This window comes from Dipodomys ordii, unplaced genomic scaffold, assembly GCF_000151885.1.
Source record: "Dipodomys ordii isolate 6190 unplaced genomic scaffold, Dord_2.0 Scaffold298, whole genome shotgun sequence".
Lineage (NCBI taxonomy): Eukaryota > Metazoa > Chordata > Mammalia > Rodentia > Heteromyidae > Dipodomys > Dipodomys ordii.
In genome coordinates this window covers 37,158-62,114 of record NW_012267514.1, presented here as the reverse complement: position 1 = coordinate 62,114, position 24,957 = coordinate 37,158, and the positions used below count along the sequence as shown (strand labels likewise).

Below are 24,957 nucleotides of genomic sequence, written 5' to 3'. Positions count from 1 at the left end.
ATGTCCAACTTTCTACCCCTTAAGACTCCATCTCCCAGCTAAACTCTGCAAGTGGTACTATAACTCAAAGTGGTTCAGTGCTAGCCTTGAGCAGAAGTGCTCAGGGACAGTGCCCAGGCCTTGAGTTCAAATCTCCTTGAACACTGGAAGGACTATTGTAACTCAACGTGGTAGAGCACTAGCCTTGAGCAAAAGTGCTCAGGGACCGTGCCCAGGCCTTGAGTTCAAACCTCCTTGAATACCAACTGGGACAAGCCATCCCAGCAACGAGCACCTAGACTCAGCCAGTCTGGGGAACAAGGGAACATGGAGAGGAGTAAGAGGAGATAATGTCACATCAGCTACTTTGTGCTTGCCCTTTCAAAATTAACCAGAGCCGGGAGGTCAGTAGAAGTAAGAAGCCTGCCCATCTAGTGTCTATACCTGTCTACCTATTAACTGAACAGGAATTTATATTCTTGCCTTTGTCACCTGACTTCTCTACCTAGTTGCCAGATGTCAGAAGTAGCTAGGGACATTTCTACCAACATTTTCAGCCCCAAGTCCTTCCTCTTGCCATTTATTTGCTCTCTAGTATTTTTTTCCAGCCCCTCAACGCTCTTGAGACTTCTCAGGACTTCATCTAAGGACTCAATCCACCAATGGACAGCTGCTGCTCACTGCCTTCTCTGGGAAGAGACCAAATTCCAGCCTTTTACCCCTATTGTTTATGCCCCTTGTCAGCAGGAAGTAGCCAGAGAGAATCCTCGCCCTATTTCATGATTATTAAAAGGCTGGAATGTAAGGTCGGCTCCTGGATGGCTAGCAGACTCCATCCTCCTCGCAGCAAAGTTACCTGTGTTACCTAGGCAACTGGGACACCTGGAAGAGGTCACATCTGCATCTGCTGAGGTCACATCTGAATTTGATGTGGCCACACCTTTTCCCACCCATACCCTACATAAGGCCTAGCCCAGGGCCAGACGCTCTCTTGCTCTTACTGCTCTTTTCTTGCTCTCTCTGTTCTATTCTAGCTCTCTCTCTTTTCTTGCTCTCTCTCTTTCCCAGCCACATGGAGTGCCAACCTTGCCTGGTCCCAGCAGGTCTACCTCTTACCTGAATACCACGTGAGTGCTACTGTTCTTAACCCTCTCTCTGCTCTTTTCTGGCTCTTTTCTCTCTCTTTCCTCTCTTTCCAGCTCTCTCTCATTCCCAGGCCTTTCCCAGCCACGTGGCGTGCCAACCTTGCCTGGTCCCAGCAGGTCTACTGAATAAACCTACCCCTTACCTGAATACCACATGCGTGCTGGTGCAGTTCTTACTTGGCAACCTCTTTTTTAAAAACCTAACACATCTCATCACATCTCTGGGCTTAAGGTCTGCAGGTAGTGTGCATTAATCTTGCAGATGGAATTACCAGTCTGCTGCCACCAGAACCATTTGGCTTATATATCATTATCTCATTTCACATTACCTTTCTGGGGGAAAAAGAGGGGCAAAAATTTACACTATATATTAGAAGTATATAAAACATGTAAGACTAGAGGTACTGATAACCAAATAATAAAATTGGAGAATGAAGAAAGACAAAAAAGTGACAAGATAGAAAAGAGAGGAAACAGGTAGGGAATGGAAGTATAAGACAACATACAACAAAAGGAGAAACAATAACATAAATAAGCACAATGAAAGGCAAATTGGTCAAAATAATAAAAGAGAATGGAATCTTCCCCCCCTTCTCTCTTGCTACTCTCTCAGAATCTCCTCCATTGGTGGGTAGTTACCCCTCCCCTGAGTCCCAAACCAGTTTAAACCAGAAAAGACTGCTCATAGGAGGCTTAGTCCTATCTGAATTCCTCAGTGTTCATGCCACCCCCAAACTTCTCCTTCCACAGTAGCTGAGGGTTTCTCTGGTTGGATGCTTCTGAGCATCAGAAGCACACTGTGTTTCTGTGGTGTTTTGCTATGTGTTTTTTTTCCAAGCTGAGGTTGTGTTCTACTAAACTTGCCAGTCATTCTTCCATCCTAATTCTTTGGCTCCCTGATCAAAGATTAGGTGGCCATAGACTCCTTAAATCTGCTTTAATTTTAAAGTTCTCATTATAGAGATCCTTCACATCTTCAACAGATGGTACTGGCAGAATTGGTCAGTTACTGAAAATTGAAGTTGGATTCCAATTTGGGGAGAAAAAGGAAAATAACAGAATGCTGAAATAAGGATACAGGTTGACCCATTGTAACTATGAGATGTACAAGACAAGACACTATGTTGAAAAATAAATTTACAACTTTGTGGGGAAAGGAGGAGTTGGAGAGGTGGAGAGGGAATAACGAAGGAGGGAGTAACAATGCTCCATAGGATATGTACTCATTACCTTGCTCATGTAACTGTAACCCTCTGAACGGTATTTTTACAATAACAAATATACATTAAAAAACAAAACAAACACCTCTTGTTTCCATATCTTGGAGTTTATTACAATTAGCATCATTTAGGTACTGAGCTATTATGATCCTCTGCTAGAACTATCTTAGATATATACTAAGTATTACAAATGGGGGAAACAATAGAGCCTATACTTCTTTGAGTCCAGCTTATTTCACTTAATATGATTTTTTTTCAAATCTTTTCATTTTCTTATGAATGGGGTGGTGACAGTCTTTCTGCTGGGAGCATGGAATTCCATTTTGTAGCCAGGACATCATTGGTTCACACCTGTAATCCTAGCTACTCAGTAGGCTGAGATCTGAGAGGATCACCATTCAAAACCAGCCCAGGCAAGAAAGTCCATGACACTCTTATCTCCAATAAACCACCAGAAAATCGGAAGTGGTGCTGTGGCTCAAGTGGTAAAGAGCTAGTCTTGAGCTGAATAGCTGAGAGACAGTGTCTAGGCCCAGAGTTCAAGCCCCACAACTGACAAAATAATAATAAAAATAATTCCATTGTGTATATAAACCATATTGTCTTGATCCATTCATCTACTGAGGGGTACCTGGGCTGTTAGCTATGGTAAATAATGCTACAATGAACAAAGTTGTCCTGGTAGCTTTAGTGTAGCCTTGTTTGTGGTCATTTAGGTAAATGACCAGAAGTAGGATTGTTGGGTCATAGGGGAGCTCTATGTTTAGCCCTTTGAAGAACGTCCATGCTGCTTTCCAGAGGAGTTTTACAAATTTACCTTCCCACCAACAGTATAGTAGCATTCCCTTTTGGCTACATCCTTGCCAGCTTTTGTTTTCTTGATAATGGCCATTCTATCTGGGGTGAGGTAGAATCTCAATGTTGTTTTGATTTGCATTTCTTTTATGACCAAAGATGTTAAACATTTCTTCATGTGTCTATTGGCTATTCTTATTTCTTCTTCAGAAAAGTATCTTTTTAAGTCTTTAGCCCACTTGATGGGGTGGTTCTTTCTTTGAGGAGCTGTTTATGAAGAGTTTAATTTTTTGAGCTCTAAGTATATATTAAATTTAAGGCTCTTGTGTTTTTATAGCTAGTGAAAATCTTCTCCCAATCTGTGGGCTTTCTATTGATCTTGCCAGCTATGTCCTTTGCCATGCAGAAGCTCTCCAGTTTATTGCAATCGTGACTGTCCAACCTTTCTTTGACTTATTGTGTTTCTGGGTCTTCATTAAGAAACTTTAGAACTAGGCCAAGGAGTCTTGGTGTTTCCCCTATTCTTTCCTGTAATATTTTCAGGGTATTTTATCTTTCATTGAGGTCTTTGTTTCTTTGGGGGGGATTCCACTCTCTTTTATTATTTCGACCAATTTGCCTTTCATTGTGCTTATTTATGTTACTGTTTCTCCTCCTGTTGTATGATGTCTTATACTTCCATTCCCTACTTGTTTCCTCTCTTTTCTATCTTGTCACTTTTTTTAATTTTTATTTTTTTATTGTGAAAATACTGTACAGAGGGGTTGCAATTACATGAGCAAAATAGTGAGTACATTTCTTATCAAGCATTGTAGCCTCCTCCTTTGTTTTCCTTTCCCATCCCTTCCCATCCTCCCTCCCCACCCACCCAATCCTCCCCCCCCCAAGTTGTAAAGTTCGTTTTCGACATGACAACTTGTACTTCTCATTGTTGTAACAGGTCCACCTGTATCCTTATTTAAACGACTTGTTTTTCCCCTTCCCCTCCACAAATTATACCGACATCAAATACAGTGAAAGCAGGGGTTATACTGTGGGGGAGGGACATACAAAGCAACAAAGAAATAATCTTATAATTGCGTTAGAAACAAATGCATGAAAGATAAAAATCATTTAAAATACATATCTTAGGGTTCATTTTCCTAACATCACCTTATCTGACCTTTTGTCTTTCTTCATTCTTCAGTTTTATTATTTGGTTCTCAGTATCTCTAGCTTTACATGTTTTATATACTTCTAATATATAGTGTAAATTTTTGCCCCTCTTTTTCTCCCAGAAAGATAATGTGAAATGAGATAATGATATATAAGCCAAATGGTTCTGGTGGCAGCAGACTGGTAATTCCATCTGCAAGATAAATGCACACTACCTGCAGACCTTAAGCCCAGAGATGTGATGAGATGGAGCCTGGGATTATTTCTATGCTGTCTAACCAAACAAAGGTCATTCTTGTTGTATCAAAGATAGGTGCAAAAGTTCACAGTAAAATGTTTATGATCCAAATTCAACAACATATCTAAAAGATCATATACTAGGATTCATTTGGCTTCATTACTAGAATGCAAAGATATTTCAATATATAACAACTAAAAATAATAATGCAACCCAAAAAGTAGAATGAAGGACAGGAAGTAGAAGATTACTTCAATAAATGAAGAAAATGTCATTAGCACACCTTCCCAACCTTTTATAATAAAATCTGTGAAGAAACCAAGAATAGAAGGAAAATAAGTCAAATACCAGCTATATTTGATAAACTTATGGTCAAAATCATATGAAATGGAAAACACTGAAATAATTTCTTCCAAATTGAGAATGAGACAAGAATGTGCATTTTTTCAACCATTTTTCAATATACCATTTGAATATGACAAAGCAATAAAACACAAGAAGGAAATGTAAAGAATATAAATATGATAGAAAGAAAACAAACTATCCCTGTATACAGATAACATGATCCTCTATTTAAAAGTCCTTAAGATTCATCCAAAAATTTCTTAGATCTGATTAAAAAAAAAACCTTCAGGAAAGTAGCAGGATGCAAATGCGACATACAAGAAGCAGTAGCATTTTATGCAACAATAAACAGGCTTAGAAAAAATCAGGAAAATAATTCTATAGATCACATTCTAAACCATTTAATATAAAACAACTAACACAGCATGGGCACTGGTGGCATTCACCAGTATTTGCTAATTAGGAAGCTGAGACTTAGAGGATTGAAATTTGAGGCCAGCATGAGTACAAAAGTCTCAAAGACCTCACTTTCAAATAATCCAACAAGCAAGCAAACAAACAAAAAAACAATAACCAAGACTAGAGGAATGGCTCAAATGGTAGAATAACCAAGAGGAGGAAGTATAAAGCATTCAGACCAAAACACAGTACTAGCAATAAAACAAAAATATTAATAAATAAAAGAACTAGACATATTATTAGAGTATTAAAAATGAAATGCTTCCACTTCTAAACTACAAAATTCTGTAATTACATGTGATTAATGCTTCAGTTTCTTGAGTTCATGGAAACAGAATACATGGTGTACATGGAGCATGGAATGCATATGGTATATTTTTATTCTTGGATATAAATGTATTTACATTAGCTTATATTGTTCTAGGGTAAGAAGTACAACCATTTCTAGAAAGATCCGGGAAAACTTGCCAATATTAAAATATTTTGTTCAACTTTAAAGAGAAAATGGTTACCATTTTCATTAATAATGATTGTAACCAAAGTTATTCCTGCCGTCTTATCACAAAAATACACAACATGGCAAATCTGGAAGAGAAGAATAAATACATGGAATAAAATATTTTCACAGATCAGACATATCCTCACTAGGACAGAGAGAGTTTGCTGCTACGATTCCATTAAACAAATAAGTGGAAGAACATTCATTAAAGAACTAACGTATAGAGTCATAGAAATTGTTCACTGAATTGCTGTGAGTTAGGGCTATGGTCCTAAATTGAAGAGTCACTTGAGTTTCAAAGGAATCACATCATTTTTACTTAAAAATAACTGAAATGTAAATTAAACCTTATTGATAACTATACCATTTGGCTATTATTAATCCAGAAGACTGAGGCTTTCCCTAAGGTCACTATGGTATTGCATCATGCCTCTGAAATACTCCTTATAAGTAAGGCTAAGAACATTTATTGCCAAAACTACTGAGAAATGGAAGATTTCAGCAGTTCAGAGAACCGGAGAAAGAGAACACAGTGTTTGCTAGTCTTTGAGTTTAGGAATCAGGCATTTCCTGGAGCTCATCTTCCACAAAATCATCCATCATCACATTCCTTTGGCTGTGGATGGATGCAGTCAACGTCTCTTAAAAATACAGGAACACTGGTGAGATTATTCTCTTCTATAATGAATATAGGATGCTTGGTGAAATAGAGAAATTATTGAATGGTATATTTTAAACATCTATAAGACGCTAATCTAAGAAACTATAGAACAATAAAATTAAGACATAATTTTTAATGTATAGCTATTTGTAATAATAAACTAGGGTAGAACAAATGTGAGTTTCAAAAATGCCAGTCATTTGAAAAGCAAGTGAGAAACTCTAATGTGCAAATGGTCAGAAAAGTCAAAAGGGATTTCTTGGACACGAGTGTTAGGAGCATTCTCACTAACATTTGTTGTCTGGATACTTAAGCAATAGAGCCTGGGCTCATGTGTGGGTGTCAACTTATTCTAAAGTGGAGTTGGCAACAAAATTCATACTTGTCCAATACTGGTCTGAGGGGAGTTCTCTTACAATGAATGACTTTGTCAGTAGTAAACAGTATTTTCTGTTGTCAGGAGTAAAAGGAGAAAGGACATATAAAATGAGGAGAGTATGACAGATTCTGAATGTTTATATTATTGCTGTTAAAACAGTGTCCATTATTACCACTGTCATTATTTCTTTTAAAGCATGAGCAATGGCTAGTAGAAGAGCTGTAACATAGAGATTAGATGAAAACTGCCGCTTTTCTAAGATGGAAAAAAATCAAAACAATGTTGCTGAAAAAGACTAGGTAAGAGTAGAGTTCCATAGTAGGATGTATCAATGTAGATGGAACTGTAGGAAATGGGCTTTCAACTTCTAAATGAATCTAAACTACAACTAGTAGTGGAAACATTTAGGAAATTTCTAGAAACATGCTTTAATCAGAAATCCTCCAGATCTATCCATTCCCTATATGCGGCAATTTCATTCTTCCTAAAACATATGTTTATGTTTGAACATATACATGTTTTATAGGATTATGTTCAGTGATTCTGAAAGAACAAGGATAATTGTCTTTGTGGTGTCTGTCTTTCATGTAATTTAATTGTTTTGAAGGCCTTCTAAACTCATTCCATGGAAAAGATAAACAATGTGACCGAGTTCATTTTCTGGGGCCTTACACAAGATCCTGTGGCTGAGGAAGTATGTCTAGTGGTGTTTTCCTTCTTTTACACAGTCATTCTTCTAGGAAACCTGCTCATCATGCTGACAATTTACATGGGCAATCTTTGGAAGTCACCCATGTATTTCTTCCTCAATTCCTTGTCTCTCGTGGACATTTGTTTTTCGTCATCCACCGCCCCAAAGCTGATTTTTGATCTCTTTGCAAAGAAGAAACGAATTTCCTATGCAGGGTGCATATTACAACTCTCTGGGGTACATTTCTTTGGATGCACAGAGATCTTCATCCTTATTGTCATGGCTTATGACCGATACGTGGCCATCTGTAAACCGCTACACTATATGACTATCATGGACCAGGAGAGATGTAATAAAATCTTGCTTGGCACCTGGGTGGGAGGGTTCGTGCATACCATAATTCCAGTGTCTCTACTTGTCCAACTGCCCTTTTGTGGACCCAATGAGATCAATCACTACTTTTGTGATATCCATCCTGTGCTGAAACTTGCCTGCACAGACACACACATTATTAGTAGTCTTGTGACAGCCAACAGTGGTACCATCAGCCTGGGAAGTTTTGTCATCTTGCTGATCTCCTACACTGTTATTCTGGTGTCTCTGAGGAAGCAGTCAGCAGAAGGTAGGCGCAAAGCTCTCTCTACCTGTGGTGCCCATATTGCTGTGGTCATCATCTTCTTTGTTCCCTGTACTTTTACCTACATGCGCCCCGATGTTACTTTCTCAGAAGATAAGATGGTGGCTGTGTTTTACACTATTATAACCCCCATGCTAAATCCTATGATTTATACTCTCCGGAATGCAGAAGTCAAGAATGCCATGAAGAAACTGTGGTGCAGGAAACTTTTCTGGGACAGGAACAAGAAATAGCTGGGGGTGACCACTGAAGTTAGTGGCTTGTGAATTTTCTTGTCCCTGGTAAATAGAGTTATAATGAACAAAGTCATAGCATGCCTGTGTTTTCTGAGGGACAATTGTGTGAACAGCATATCCTACATAAAGAAGGGATATTTTATTGTGATTATCCTATTATAATATTCCACAAATCAGGTAATACTTATGTTATCAGAGTCACATATGCCATTTAGTTAAAATGAGGCAGACATTTTTATGTAATGCATGAGGTTTTATTGCTGCTTGGTATACAGATGAAATGAATATTTATGTGATCTATGAATGATTATTTTGGAAAGGACATATCTGTGCTAGTGTATTCTCCTTAGAGAAAACAGAACACTGAGTCCTGAATTTTCAATTGGGAGTTTAGCCACATGTAGCATAGCAAAGGGACAAAAATCCAGGTTCAAAGAAAGTGATAGCTTTCATCCATATGTTCTCCTCAGTCTTAACGTTTAACTTCTTTGCCTACACCTGGAGAATATCTCTAGTTGTAACATATTGTGAATCTCCTCTTCTAAATGAATCTAAACTTTGCTTTTGATCTGTAACCAGTTTTCCCTTTTCATAAAAAGTTCCAATTCAAGTGAAAAAAAAACAGATGAAAAAAAACCACCTAGGGAATCAAAATAAACATGATTCAATCAGCACAATAAATACAACTTGTTGAAATGCATGACAGTAAAATTATGATTCCTTCAATATTTGATCTAAATATCTTTCCTCTATTCAGTGAGTTATTATTGATCACTGTACTTAAATAATTCTGTTTCCAATTATGCATTCCAAAGTGACTCCTGTAGACTCAGACTCTTTTCTTTTGTTATATTTGTCCTTCACCTTGAGCTTCAAACTCATGTTTACTTTTACGTGTAAGGCAGCATATCATTGTGATCTCTCACCTTCTCACATCCACAAATCTTAGAGCACCAGTGCCGCCTCTATCCATGCTTGTGTTTTGCATTTGGAGCATGCGAGAATTATTTAGAAATAGGAATGTTTTAAAATGGTATCTCATATTAGTACATTCACATAAATTAAACATGCATTATTTTTTCCACAGATGAGGATTGAACACAGGGTCTTGTACTTGTTGGGCAAGTGTTCTACTACTGAGCTAAATCCCCTGCCACATCAGGTTTATTTTTTAAGCTACAATTGAACTGGATTAGAAGTTAGAATAAAGTTATTGACATTACCAAGTATTCCATGGTTATTGTCCAGGATTAGCCATGAATACAATGTTCTTTTATATGCTAGTATTGGTTCCACTTTTAACATAAATATTGGATCAATTCTTCCAAAAGTGGATTCATCATTTGTGTTTCTTTGAGAGTTTTTTTTCTGAAAATATAGCAGAAAGTATTTTGAGATTCTGTTCCACTGAGAAGATGCTGGGTTAATGAATGAGCTGTACATTTTGACAGTTTATTTTATTTTCTATTGATTTTTATTTTAATGTTGATAGTGCATTTGAACACTTAGGTGTAAAAAGCTAGGAATCAATGAGTAGATCTTCTGAGAGCATATGAGTTCAATTGGCAAATGGAATCTAATCAATATCATGTGTACTGTAAAAATTGAAACAAATTTAGAAATCTGTATAATATATAGTATGTTCAATTGATAGTTTTCCTTGAAGACTGTGAACTACAGGATTAATTCTTGAGAAATATACACAATATGGTATGTCTATGCCCTTGGCAAAGTAGCAGCTGCCTAATTCAACTTTCTCTTGGACAATAAAGCATATTGTATCAAAGAGTGCCTGTGTTTCTCTCAGTGGCTGCATAAACTTACACATCCTCACAAAATTCCCTCTGAGTTAATCCACACTAGAAGAGCTCAGAGATTCTCCTTTGGATTCCTCAGAAGGACATGACCCAAAATCAGGAAAGCATACTCTCCACAGTACTGGTGAGAGACTAAGTCTAAACAATATTGCATTGCATTCCATGGCTGCCGATCACCTTACTGACTGCCAGCCCTGCATGGTTCAAGAGTTGCTATTGCAAGATGACTCAAATGATTTTATTTGGATTGTTCCTGGTGGCAAATGTAGAATCCTTCATCCTTTCATGCTGAAACAATTAATTTATGTAATGGTGGACCAACCAAAAGATTTCTTCTTTTATCCTCTATAAAGGGATTAGAATACTGTCTTCTAAAGTAACTATTATAAACACCTTTCTAAGCAATTGTCAACTGTTTATGTAAACATAGCCTTTTATTCTTCAACATGGCATATTCTCTGTTTTTAACAGACACTCAAGAAACTAAAATATTTCTCACGTGTATGGGGCTCCAGAATTAAAGTCCTTTGTAGTTTAGGAGTAAGGACACCTCATCAGTACTCATGTAAGATGACCATCATTGAATGTGATCTCATAAGTAGAGTAAATTAGTACTGCCATTATATGTACTTGAAAATCTAAACACTATCTAGACCATACCTGGACCATCATAAATGGAATGAAGTCCAGCCTAAAACCACTGAAGTAAACGTTCATGAAAGGAGAACTAATTTTTGTATAATCATCAATTTGAGAAGGGATATTTGTACAACATCAATGTTTGATGACTCAAAATCACTGTAGTAAAATTACCTGCTAATAAAGCCTTTATGAATTTACAGATGTTATTTGTAAGGTCACAGAGTCAAAAATATCTTCTGTATAAATCAGGAAAGCATGTGGATGGAGAAATGAATACATGGGGTACCACTTACTTTCACTTCAAGTGTAGTATGCAAAAAATCATAAAGTATTTATTTCAGCTTCCCAAATGTATCAATATGATTCGTCACCACACAAGGATGTCTTGATCCTGAGGTGGAATAAAACGTATTTATTTAAGAAGCCAAGTATCTACACATAGACACACACACACACACACACACACACACACACACACACAAGGGGCCAAAGAAATGTGATGCTGAATGCCCTGGTAAGTCTAGTCATGGCAATCATTTTATACTGTTTATCTATAGCAAATGATCATTTGTACATGGTGAATGTAGCCTTGCTTTGTTTTGTTTCTGTGTGGTTGGTTTTGTTTACTGACACAGCAGTCACATATGGAACCCAGACTTGCCATTAATACGTGATATAGCACAGATGGGCCTCAAACTCATGATCCGACTGTCTCATCCCTCACAAGTCCTTAAAGGACAATAGTCTGCTTTTTGACTTGTATGCCAAATACATCCTTCACTCCTAAATTAAACCTCCCTCTTTTGAGAATTTGGCCATCTTATTTTTCAAAGACAGGACCTTCCATGTCATATTTGTCTTTTAACTGTTACCTAACAATTAATCAATAAAGGAGATGGTAGAAGGATATCTACCCAGGCATCTAATGTCAATTTCTTCCTATGTGTGGTCAATGAGAAGGCAGTTGGCTGCTTCATTTTGTATTGAGATTTTGTCCACCCTGAGGTAACCCAGGTTGTATACATCACCTGATGTCTATTCCCCGTAGCTTTTCAAAGAACTTTGCCCTGAAATTTTTGGTAGCATTATTAATTTAATTGATTCATTTTGATACTTTAATCTATACATTTTCATTTGCATATATTGATCCTATATCTCTAGAAAATTCAGTTAAACCATACTAAAATCTCATGGTTTATGTAATAAGCATCTGACACTATTATGTTTCTTTGGAGAAACTTGAGCTCAACTAATGAGGCTAGATTTGGATGGACTTAATTCTATACTCTGGGAATGGCTCAGAAGAATTCTATTTAGCATTTCATCTTTTTTTGTGCATAAAACAGATGTATTACTTCATTCTTTTCTTATTAGATTATACTAATCACTTGTCACCAGCTAAGACAAGAAGTAAAAATATTAGAACAATGACAAAAATGAAACATTCCCACTCACATAACTGAAATCTTGTTAAGTGCAGAACTCCTAAGGTGGGGGAATAATGTTAAGATTCTTGTATCCGTTGAAATGAGAAAAAGAATGATATATTGAGGAACATAAAAATCAATGTGTATACACTCAACTGAGTGATGAATATAAATTTGTTTGCAGTAAATTTTACTGCTCTGGAGAACAGTAAAACAATAGTCACAGCAATTCAGGAAACAACACATGTTGTTTTTCTATTAATTAAGCCATATTTTATTCAACTTGGAAATGAAAAGGATTACTATACTTTTCAGGTAAAATATCTAACCCATATCACATTTGTCAAAACTACAATGTCACAATTGTCAACCGGAAGATAACATTGTGATGTTAATCCATGGAATAAATCCGGTCAAACTTTGACAGGAGTGATTCTTGGTCATTACCTTAAAGGCATCATGAGATGCCTTCTTAAATGAAAATTCATTCAGAGAAATATTAGGACAAGTTGTAAAGTCTAAAAACCCACTGTTGGAAAACTGAATCTTCTTTCATATGTTCTACTTACTAATTCTTGAGATTATGAGTCTGTCTGCTTCTTATTTCTTAGTGATATCAGAACTTCAATAATATAATTATCCATCCCCCTTAGTACAAAGCATAAGTCATTGGATAGTAGATATTAAATAAATAATATTTATTATGCTATTCCCTGAATTTTATTAATCTTAGCTGAATAGATGAAGGAATATTCAGAAGCTGAATAGATGAAGATAAATGTTTATATTTGGAGTCCATTTCCCATAGAGTATCTTCTTTGATAGCATTGAGGATGATCTATTCCTGCTTTTCAAATTTGAGTTCTTAGATATGCCATTGACTATAGACAAATGGCCATAAGAGCTTATTAAGCATACCTTTACCTGTTAACGAACTTTGGAACAGTTGTTTAACTTTCTTTGAATATGTCCCATTAGCAGTGGGGGAGGAAGGGAAGGGCAGGAATCCCTCAAAGGTGATTCTAAGGAACTGCTAACATTGACCTAAGTCTTGTTTGAAAATTAGTCAAATGTTTCAACCCATGCCTTGGAACCCTAGTGTTTCCACTATCCCTTCCTGTAATATTTTCATGGTATATGGCCCTATATTGAAATCTTTGATCCATTTAGAATTGATTCTGGTATAAGGTCTATATAATGATCTAGCTTCACTTTTCTGCATGTGTATAGCCAATTCTGCAAGCAACATTTGCTGAACAGGTTATATTTTCTTCCAACCTATATGTTTAGCTCCTTAACAAATATTAAGTGGTTATAAGTCTGGCTATAAGGTTCATTTCTGGGTCGTATATTCTGTTCTATCAGTAGTCAGGCCTAATCTTGTGCCAGTACAAAGCTGCTTTTATTACTATGGCTTTGTAAAACTGGATACATAGGATTACATCAACTGAAGAGTTTCTGCATGGCAAAGGACATAGCTAGCAAGATAAATGAAAAGCCCACAGATTGGGGAAAGATTTTTAATAGCTATGTATCACACAAGGGCCTCATATCTAAAATATACTTAGAGCTCCAAAAATTAACTACCCCCCCCAAATGAGCCCTCAAAGAAGCAACAACAATTAATAAATGGGCTGAAGACTTAAAAAGAGACTTCTCTGAAGAAGATTGGCCAGTAACCTGTGAAGAAATGTCAACATCCCTGGCCATAAAAGAAATGCAAATCACCTGGCACCAGTGGCTCATGCCTATAATCCTAGCTACTCAGGAGACTGAGATCTGAGGTTTGTGGCCAGCCTGACAGGAAAATCCATGAAAATCTTATCTCTAATTAACCACCAGAAAACAGGAAGTGGCACTGTGGCTAAAGTGGTAGAACATTAACCTTGAGATGCAGAGTACAGAGACAGCGCCCAAGGCCAGAGTTCAAGCCCAGGACTGACAACAGAAAATGAAAAAAGAAATGCAAATCAAAACAACATTGAGACTTCACCTCACTCCAGTTAGAATGGCCATTATGAAGAAAACTAACAATTACAGATGCTGGCAGGGATGTGGCCAAAGGGAATGCAACTACTCTGTTAGTGGGAATGTAAACTTGTTCAACTGCTCTGGAAAGCAGTATGGAGGTTCCTCAGAAGACTAAACATAGGGCTTCCCTATGACCCAGGAATTCCACTCCTGGGCATTTATCCAAATGACCACATACCAATAAAGCCAGTAGCACAACCGTGTTCACTGTAACATTATTTACCATAGCTAAGAAGAGGAACCCACTCAAATGCCCCTCAGTAGATGAATGGATCAAGAAGAAGTGGTATATATACACAATAGAGTTCCATGATTCTATCAGAAAAAAATGTCATGGCCCCATTCATAATGAAATGGAAAGACTTGGAAAAAATTTTAAGTGAAGCAAGCCAAGTTCAAAGAAATGTAAGTTACATGGTTTCCCTCATTTATAATAACTAGAATATGTCTATAATATTCTTAGCAGGGGATCACAATAGCCCATTGCTAAGTGCATAAGATCATATATAATGAAGTTATCAAAATGAACACTAAGAATTAGAAACAAGAGATTCTTATTATGTCCCATCTGCAGTTACTTATATTTTTTTGTTTTAGTTTTCTATAATCTTGGTTTGTGTATACGTTTATCTGATCTGTGGAAGGGAAAGGGAATCCCAGGAACAGGAGGACAAAAGATGAACTAATGCAACAATGATACTCACTAGACACTATGCTGGGGATGAGGGAAGTGGGGAGGGGGAAGAGGGAGAAAATGAGAGATGATGTAACTGTTTAAAAGAAATGTACTCGGGGCTGGGAAGGTGGCTCGGTGGTAGAGCACTTGCCTTGCATGAATGAGGCCCTGGGTTCGATTCCTCAGCACCACATATGCAAAAAGAAAAAGAAAAAAGAAATGTACTCATTACTTATGTAACAGTAACCCATCTGTTTTATCACCTTTACTATATATATATGTATATATATGGTATATGTGTGTTTGACAAATAGGATAGAAAGTAAATGATCACTATTTGTTGATAACATGATCCTCTATTTAAAAATTCTAAAGGCTTCAAACAAAAATTGCTTAGATCTGATAAAAAAAAAAACCTTTAGGAAAACAGCAGGATGCAAAATCATATACAAAAAAACAGTAGTAGGTTTATGCAACAATAAATAGGCTTGGAAAAAATTCAGGAAAATAATTCTAATGAAAATAGTCTCAAAAATACCCAACCAATAACAATCAAAGAAAAGGAATTTGACTAAGGTAGCAAAATGTCTCTACATTGAAACATAAAAATTTTTAGCTGGACACTGGTGGCTCACACCTGTTATCCTAGCTACTCAGAAGGCTGAAATCTGAGGCTCATGGTTCAAAGCCAGCCAGGGCAGGAAAGTCTGTGAAACTCCAATAAACCACCAGAAAACTGGAAGTGGTGCTGTGGCTCAAATGGTAGAGTACTAGCTTTAAGGTGAAGAACTAGGGGACAGCACATAGGCCCAGAATTCAAGAACCACAACCGACCAAAGAATAAGAAGAAGAAGAAGAAGAAAGAAAGAAATTGAAGAACACACAAGAAAATGGAGAAGACCTCCCATGTATATGGACAGGCATAATCAAATATCTTGAAAATGTTACTGTTGTGAAAATTTCTCTGGAAAGAAGCAAGAGGCACTTGGAGACTAGAAGAACTCGTGTTCATTCCACACAGAGGAATTAATACTCCATAGTCTGAGTTAATACTCCATAGTCTGAGTTCTGATCCATAGGAGCACAATTCTTTTATAGCACTTGGGTTCCAATTCAGTTTCAGTTTGAGCACAGATGGTTTGAGTTTCCCCAACAGCTACAGTTTCTTGAAAATTACTTAAAGCTTAAAGTTTACATTTGCTCAGAAATTCCATATGCTTAGGCTAATGCAAGATGAGCAAGTGGGTGACAGACACTAAAAGTCAAGGTAGCTCCTCAAACTGTAACTAGTTCTGCTAATGGCAAGGTTGGGCTAGTTCTGAGAATGGCGAGAATGGCAGGTTTTCCTTATCACTACAACACCAAAACCTAGGTACATATTGAGCACAATCCATTCAGAGGCATTTTTCTACAAAAAACTGCACTGCACTGATAAGTGAATCTCAAAATGTATATGGAAGAAATAAAGAGCTAACAGAGTCAAAACAATCTTGAGGAAAAAGAGTCATGTAAGAGTTTGGCAATATATGATTTACACATATACTACCAAGCCAGAGTAACAAAGAAAACTGTGATGCTGTCACAAATACTGAAAAAATAAAATAGGCAAATATATTATAATATTCAACATCCATATGTGAAAATGGAACCTGGTACCTAAGGGTATGGTGTGGTTGGGTACGGGGAGAACAATAAAAGGGGTGTCATTGATCAAGATTCTTTGGACACATAAACTGACAAGTTTAATTGAAGCCCTGTGTTCAACTACTTAAAAATAATGAAAATAATTTGGGCTTGGAAGGTGACTCAGTGGTCGAGTGCTTGCCTTGCATGCATGAGGTCCTGGGTTGGATTCCTCAGCACCAGCTAAGCAGAAAAAGCCAGAGGAGCACTGTGGCTCAAGTGGTAGAGCACTAGCCTTGAGCTGAAGAGATGAGGGACAGCGCCCAGGCCCAGAATTCAAGCCCCACGACCAACAGAAAAAATAAATAAAAAATAAAGACTATGAACAATATATCTAGATAATTATTATTTGGCAAAGAAAGAAAGAAGGAAGAAGGAAAGGAAGGGGAGGAAGCAGGAGAGGAAGAAAGGAAAAGAAAATTAAGGAGAATGGGAAAATCAGAACATTTGCATGTTCTTGTTGGGGAATCTAAACTAATACATATAAATTAGGAAATAGCTTCAGTAAATAAAATCAGTACCTTATAGAATACAGGAAGTTTTTCAAAAACCTGAAGCAAAAATCATGATGTGGTTCATCAGGTTCTGTTAGAAGAAATGAGCTCAGAAAATCGATTCAGACCACCACATGGCATTATAGTTAGTAGCAGCAGCATACCCTATTCTTGAAATTGCTATGAAGGGATGTTTCTGTTCTTATCACAACACATTGAGTGTAAGAAGAAATGTTAGCCCAATTTTCTATTTTTCAATAGTACTGTTGTAGGGAAGACCAGCAGGGAAGATCACACAGACACAGAGTATACAGCCAAAAGAAAGTCTTTATTGGCTGCCAGGACTACATTGGACAATCAAATGCCCAGAAAAGTACAGTGCCCAGGTTGCTCTCATGGCCCCTTTTAAGGCAGAAAATCCACCATCCTTTATTCGCTCATGGGAGGAAAGTAACTAGCAGTTCTTTTCTGCAGCTGCAAGCCAAGCATGAAGTTACAGAAGCTAAAACAATATTGCAAGCAAGCATGAATAACTAGAACAATGTTGCAAGAAATCCTAAATGGGGCAACCAGACAGATATCATGTCATTTCCGTAACTACTACCATGACCATTTTTATAATTTATTAGTGTGGTTGCTATCTAGAAACAGAAAGGAACAAAAGCTACATATATCTTTAAATGTTAGGTTATGAGAAACTAGTCCTACAAATGGGCCTCTAAGATGGAGTTACAAAAACAAAATGAAGTTATAGAAGCTAAGAGTAAACTCTAAGATGGTGAAGTTTTATGAGCCCTATTACAGTACTGATTTCAAATATTGTATACAATAATATAAAATATATGAGTTTTGTCACTTACAATACTTCTTGTGATAGTGTGTTATAGTGTTATACTGTTAGACAACAATATATAGATAAACATATAGATTTAGATTTAGAATACAGGGATATGCCCTTGACTTAGCTCAATGTTACTTTCAAATGCTCATACTTGATACAATAAAGCATAATTTTCTTTTATGTGTCTTAAGTTATACTGGGGATTTAGTGATCTAGGCTATGTTTTAGGTGAACTTACTTTCAGACTTCATGGTGATGACAGGTATGTTTAAGATAACATTGTCCCACTAAACACTTCAGTATAAAACAACTAGACACATCATGGGCACTGGTGGCACTCACCTATAATCTTAGCTATTTAGGAAGCTGACATTTTGAGAACTGCCGTTTGAGGCCAGCCTGGCTACAAAAGTCTGAAAGACATTATCTTCAAACAAACCAAACAACAACAAGCAAACAACAAAATAAGCAAGTGGACCAAGAATAAGGCATTCAAACAAAAACACAGTACTGGCAATAAAAGAAAACTATAAATAAAAGAACTAGAAAATTTTCACTTCTAAACCACAAAATCCTGTAATTATAGTGAGACATGTGATTAATGCTTCAATGTTTTGAGTTCATGAAAATAGAATTCATGGTATACATGGAACACAGAATACATATGGCATGTGATGATACTTTCATATAGATTCATTTATATTAGTTTATATTGTCCCAGAGTAAGATGTGTAACCATTTCTAAGAAGATCAGAGAAAACTTGCTAGTATTAAACTATTTTGTTCAACTTTAAAGGGAAAATAGTTACCATTTTTTTCATCAGTGATGATTCTAACCAAAGTTATTCCTGCTACCTTGCCACAAAAGTGAACAATATGGCTGGAAGACAACAATAAATCCATAGAATAAGATACCACAGATCAGACATATTCTCACTAGAACAGAGAGAATTTGAACTGTTACAAATTCTATACAATATATAAGTAGAAGGACATTAATTAAAGAAATTGTTCACTGAATTGCTGTGAGTTAGGGTTATGGTCCTAAACTGTAGAGTCACTTGAGTTTCAAAGAAATCACATCATTTTTACTTAAAAATAACTGAAATGTAGATTAAACCTCATTGATAGCTATGTGACTTGGTTATTATTAATCCAGAAGACTGAGTAGTCTTTCCCTAAGGTCATTATGGTATTGCATCATACCTCTGAAATAAGTCCTTATAAGTAGAGCTAAGAACATTTATTGCCAAAACTACTGATGGGAAATGGCAGATTTCAGCCATCAGTAAGCCAGAGAAAAAAGAACACTGTGTTTATTAGTCTTTGAATTTAGGAATCAGGCATTTCCTGGAGCTCATATTACACTTTGCTGTGGATGGATGCAGTCAGCTTATCTTAAGAAGTCAGGAGACTAAAACAAGACTCAAGCCTTGAAAACACTGGTGAGATTATTCTCTTCTATAATGAATATAGGATGTTTGGTGGAATAGGAAAATCACTTGATTGCTATATTTTAAACATCTATAAGACACTAAGAAGGTACAGAACAATAAAATTAAGATTATAATAAAATAATGAAGTGTAGCTATTTGTAACCATGAGCTTAGTTAGAACAACTGTGAATTTCCAAAGCAAGTGAGACATCGTAATGTGCAAATGACCAGAAAAGCCAAGAAGTATGTCTTTGATAGGTGAGTTAAGAGCATTCTGCTTCACATTTGTTGTCTGGATACTTGAGCAACAGATCCTGGGCTCATGTGTAGGTATCAACTTATTCTAAAATGGAGTTGGCAACAAAATGCACACTTATTCAATACTGTTATGAAAGGAGTGCTCTTAAACTGAAGGGCATTTTCAGTATTTTCTGTTGTCAGAAGTAAAAGGGTAAGGGGCATATAAAAGAAAGAGCATAGGTCAGATTCTGGTTTGTTTGTATTTTTTGTTTGTTTGTTTTGTCGGTCCTGGGGCTCAATTTCTGGGCCTGGGTGCTGTCCCCAAGCTCTTCAACTCAAAGCAAGCACTCTTTACTTGAGCCACAACTCCACTTCCAGTATGTCAGCTTCTGAATGTTTATATTATTGTTGTTGAAACAAAGACCATTATTATTGTTGTCATTATTTCTTTTAAGACATGAGAAAAGTACACATAATGGCTATTCTGAGCATTGTAACTTAGAAATCAGATGAAAGCTGTAGCTTTATTTTCTCAAGATTTAGGTCACATTTTATTTGTGTTGTGTAAATTAACCAAAACAACTCTTTGAAGTAGTTTATATGAGAAAAACTTTTTTAAAAATAGGGTAAAGTAGTACATAGAATTCTGAATTATAGGGACTTTTTAGTGCCCCCAAATGTTTTACATTTCTTTTTAGGTCCCATGGTTTCCCTTATTTGCAATAAATTGTATATGTCTAGGACAAGCAGAAAAGGTCAAAAGCTATGCACATGTAACTATATACGATGATGCTAAGCGAAATAAACCCCAAGATAGGGACACAAGTGGTTTTATCTTTCTTGCTATTGTTTTTAATGTGTTTATAATGTACCATGTGGTTTTTTTGTTTCTTTTGTATGTTCTTCCCCTCTCCCCCTTGTATATGTTCTTCCCCTCTGTTTTCCCTGTATTTGATTCCAGTGCCCTGCATCTTGTATATAAATTTTTCTAATTTGGGGAGGGGAAAGGAAATAACAAAATGCTGAAATAAGGATACAGTTTGACCCATTGTAACAGTGAGATGTACAAGACACTATGTTGAAAATGAAGTTTACAACTCAGGGCCCAGGGAGGATGGAGGGCAGGGGGTGGGAGAGGAGAGAGGAGTTGGGGAAGGGGGGATGGTAGGGATGGTAGGGGAAAAACAAAGCAGGAGGTAACAATGCTGGATAGGAAATATACTCATTACCTCACTCATGTAACTGTAACTTCTCTGTACAGTATTTTTATAACAAAAAATATATACAGAAAACTGTAGCTTTTCTAAACTGGAAAAAATCAATAAAATGTTGGTGAAAAAGACTAGGTTAGAGTACAAGAATTACATAGCATAGGATGTGTAAATTTTATAGATGGAACTCTAGGGGATTGGTTTTTATCTACATGATAACTACAACTATAGGGATATATATATATATATGTGTGTGTGTGTGTGTGTGTATATATATATATATATATATATATATATATATATATATACATATCAGTGAAAAGTTTAGGAAATGTCTAGATATGTGTCTTAATCAGAATTCCTCCAGATCCATCCATTCCCTTACAAGTGACATAATTGCATTCTCCTTAATTCATATATGTGTATACATATTTTATAGGATTCCATTCATATACTCGGAAACTAAAATAAAGGACAATTGTCTTTGTGGTGTTTATCTTGCAGGAAATTCAATTGTTATCAAGGATTCTACACTCATTCCATGGACAAGGTAAACAATGTGACAGAAATCATTTTCTGGGGCCTTACTCAAGACCCTGTGGCTGCAGAAGTGTGTCTAGTGGTATTCTCCTTCTTTTATACAATCATTCTTCTAGGAAACCTGCTCATCATGCTGACAATTTACATGGGCAATCTTTGGAAGTCACCCATGTATTTCTTCCTCAATTGCCTGTCTTTTGTGGACATTTGTTATTCATCAGTTACAGCACCGAAGCTGGTTTTTGATCTCTTTGCAAAGATAAAAAGAATTTCCTATGCAGGATGCATATTGCAACTCTTTGGGGTACATTTCTTTGGATGCACAGAGATCTTCATCCTTGTTGTCATGGCTTATGACCGATACGTGGCCATCTGTAAACCGCTACACTATATGACCATCATGGACCAGGAGAGATGTAATAAAATCTTGCTTGGCACCTGGGTGGGTTCGTTCTTGCATGCCATGATCCCAGTATCTCTGATTGTCCGACTCCCCTTTTGTGGACCCAATGAGATCAATCACTACTTTTGTGATATCCATCCTGTGCTGAAACTTGCCTGCACAGACACACACATCATTAGTGGTGTTGTGACAGCCAACAGTGGTACCATCAGTCTGGGGAGTTTTGTCATCTTGCTGATCTCCTACACTGTTATTCTGGTGTCTCTGAGGAAGAGGTCAGCAGAAGGTAGGCGCAAAGCTCTCTCTACGTGTGGTGCCCATATTGCTGTGGTCATCATCTTCTTTGTTCCCTGTACTTTTACCTATATGCGCCCGGATGTTACCTTTTCAGATGATAAGATGGTGGCTGTGTTTTACACTATTGTCACTCCTATGTTAAATCCTATGATTTATACTCTCCGGAATGCAGAAGTCAAGAATGCCATGAAGAAATTGTGGTGCAGAAAGCTTTTCTGGGACAGGAACAAGAAATAGCTGGGAGTGACCACTGAAGTTAGTGGCTTTCGAATTTCCTTGGTCATGGTAAATAGAACTGTAATGAACAAGGTGATAGCTTGCCTGGCTTTCCCAGTCGGACAAATGTGTGAGCAGTATATATACTTCATAAGAAACTACTCTTTATCATGATTATCCTATTGCTCAAATCTGGTCATTCTCATATCATCACAGCCACATTTTTTATTTGGTTACAATAGTACACACACATATATATGTAATGCATGAGGTTGTGCCTTGAGTTTATTGCTGTTTGATATACAAATGAAATGAATATGTAGATGATGTATGAATGATTATTTGGGAAAGGATAAGTCTGTGCTAGTGCATTCTGATATTAACAGAACTATGAGTCTTCAATTTCAGACTGGAGTTTAGCCATATGTAGAATAGCAAAAAAAACAAAAGGAAGTTTGAAAGAAACTGATAGCTTTCATCCATGTGTTCCCCTCAGTCTTAACATTCCACTTCTTTACCTATACACCAAGGGTACCTTTAGTAAGTCCCAACACCTACCTTAAACTGTAACTTATGGATTCCCTTCTAAATGGATCTAAACTTTGCTTTGGATCTGTAACCAGTTTTCCCTTTTCACATAAGGTTCCAAAACAAGTTGAAAAATGGATGAAAACAAATCCATCTAGAGGATAAAGGAAAACATGACTCAATCAGCAGATAAACACAATTTGTTGAAATGCATGACTGGAAAATCATGATTCTTTAAATGTTTGAACCAAATATCTTTCCTATATTCAGTGTGCTATTACTGATCACTGGACTTTCCTGTGGACAAAGGCTCTTTCCTTCTCTTGTATATGTCCTTCAAAATGAGCCTCAAACTTGGGTCTTATTTTTATGTAAGCAAGTATATTACTGGAGTTCTCACATCTACAAATCTCAGAGAACCAGTGCCACCTCTTTCCATGCTTGTATTTTGCATTAGGGGCATGCAAGTATTAGTTAGAGAAATGAATGTTTAAAATAGAATCTCCTATTAGTGCATTCACAAAACTAAACTTGGAAAGATTTTTTTTAAGCCCAGGTGATCTGGATTAGAAGTTGTAATTTAGTTATGAGCATTCCTTGAGAACCCACGGCTATTGTCCTTGATTTGCTATCTGTGCAGTATTTCCTTATATACTGGTATTTGTTCCATTTTAATGTGAATTTTAGGTCAATTCTTCCCAAATGGATCCATCATTATGTCTCTTTGAGACTTTTTTTTCTAGAAATATAAAGGGAAATATTCTAAGATTCTGTTCCATTGAGAAAGGTTCTGGGTAAATGAAATAGTTGTACATTTTGACAATTTCTTCTGGTTAGGTTTTAGTGTGCACAGAATATCTGCACACATAAGTGTACAAAGCTAGAAATCAATGAGTTGATCTTCTGAGAGCATACTAGTTCAATTGGCAAATGGAATATAAACAATACAATGTATACTGCAAAAACTGAAACAAATTTATAAAACTTTCCAATATATAATATGTTCCATTGTTAATTTTTCTCCAGAGTAATTCTACTTTGAAAACTGTAAGCTACAGGACTCTTGAGAAATATACACAGCACTATGTACCTTTGTCCCTGACAAAGTACTAAAACTGCTATTTTTCTCATGGACAATAAAGTATATGGTATCAAAGAGTGCCTACATTTCTCATAGTGACTGCATAAACTTATAAGTCCTCAGAATTTCTTCTGAGTTTATCTGCATTGGAAGGACATGACCAAAAATCAGGAAAACAGACTCTCCACAGCACTGGTAAGAGAGTCTAAACAGGAAGAACATTGCATCCATGGCTGCAGCTGACATCACTGACTGCCAGCCCTACAGGGTTGAAGACTTGCTTTTGCTTGATGACTGAAAGGACTTTACTTGTATTCTTCATGGTTTTGAATGGTGAAACAAATAATTTATGTAATAGTGAACCAAACAAAAATATTTCTATCTTTATTCTCTAGATTGTTGTTAGAATACTATCTCATAGAGTCACTATGTTAAACATATTTCTTAGCAATGGACTACTGCTTTTTCACATCCCTCTCCATGGCATACTCCTTGTCATTGATGGGCACTCAAGAAACTCAAACATGTCTGGGTGGTCCAGAATTAAAGTACTTTGTAGTTTAGTAGTAGTACTGCCTCGCCTTATCAGTACTCTTGCAAAATGATCATCCATGAATGTGATCTCATCGGTAGAGTAAATTAGCACTGGGATTTTCTGCACTTGGAAAATAAATATGTAGAACATACCTGGGCCACCAGAAATAGAATGAAGTTCAGCCTCAATCAACTGAACAAACCTGAATGAAAGACAGATAAAGGAACATTAATTTTTGTATAATCATGAATTCAATAATGGATATTTGTACATTATTAAGCTTTATGATCCAAAAATAACTCTGGTCAAGCTATCTGCCAATTAAGTCTTCATGAATCCACAGATGTTGTTTGTAAGTTCACAGTGTGGAAGATCTCTCCTGTATAAGACTTTAATTAGGAAAGCATGGAGAAATGATCA

General features: G+C 36.5%; 3 protein-coding genes across 3 annotated transcripts in view; 2 read left to right on the top strand and 1 right to left on the bottom strand.

Annotated features, from left to right (window-relative positions):
• The first annotated feature begins 7,500 nt into the window (after window positions 1–7,500).
• LOC106001412 (olfactory receptor 4S2-like) lies at window positions 7,501–8,436 on the top strand. Its single transcript, XM_013036508.1, has one exon. It carries the CDS (start codon window positions 7,501–7,503, stop codon window positions 8,434–8,436), a length of 936 nt encoding a protein of 311 aa, XP_012891962.1.
• A 10,998-nt stretch (window positions 8,437–19,434) lies between these two features.
• On the top strand, window positions 19,435–22,414 carry LOC106001411 (olfactory receptor 4S2-like). Its single transcript, XM_013036507.1, has 2 exons — window positions 19,435–19,495; window positions 21,442–22,414. The coding sequence occupies exon 2, from the start codon at window positions 21,479–21,481 to the stop codon at window positions 22,412–22,414; it is 936 nt and encodes a 311-aa protein (XP_012891961.1). The 5' UTR covers window positions 19,435–19,495; window positions 21,442–21,478.
• A 2,311-nt stretch (window positions 22,415–24,725) lies between these two features.
• The window catches only part of LOC106001410 (olfactory receptor 4S2-like), a 7,122-nt gene continuing 6,890 nt past the window's right edge, over window positions 24,726–24,957 (bottom strand). Inside the window, exon 2 of the mRNA XM_013036505.1 lies at window positions 24,726–24,739. Within this exon, the coding sequence (XP_012891959.1) occupies window positions 24,726–24,739 (14 nt within the window). The remainder of the gene's footprint in view (window positions 24,740–24,957) is intronic.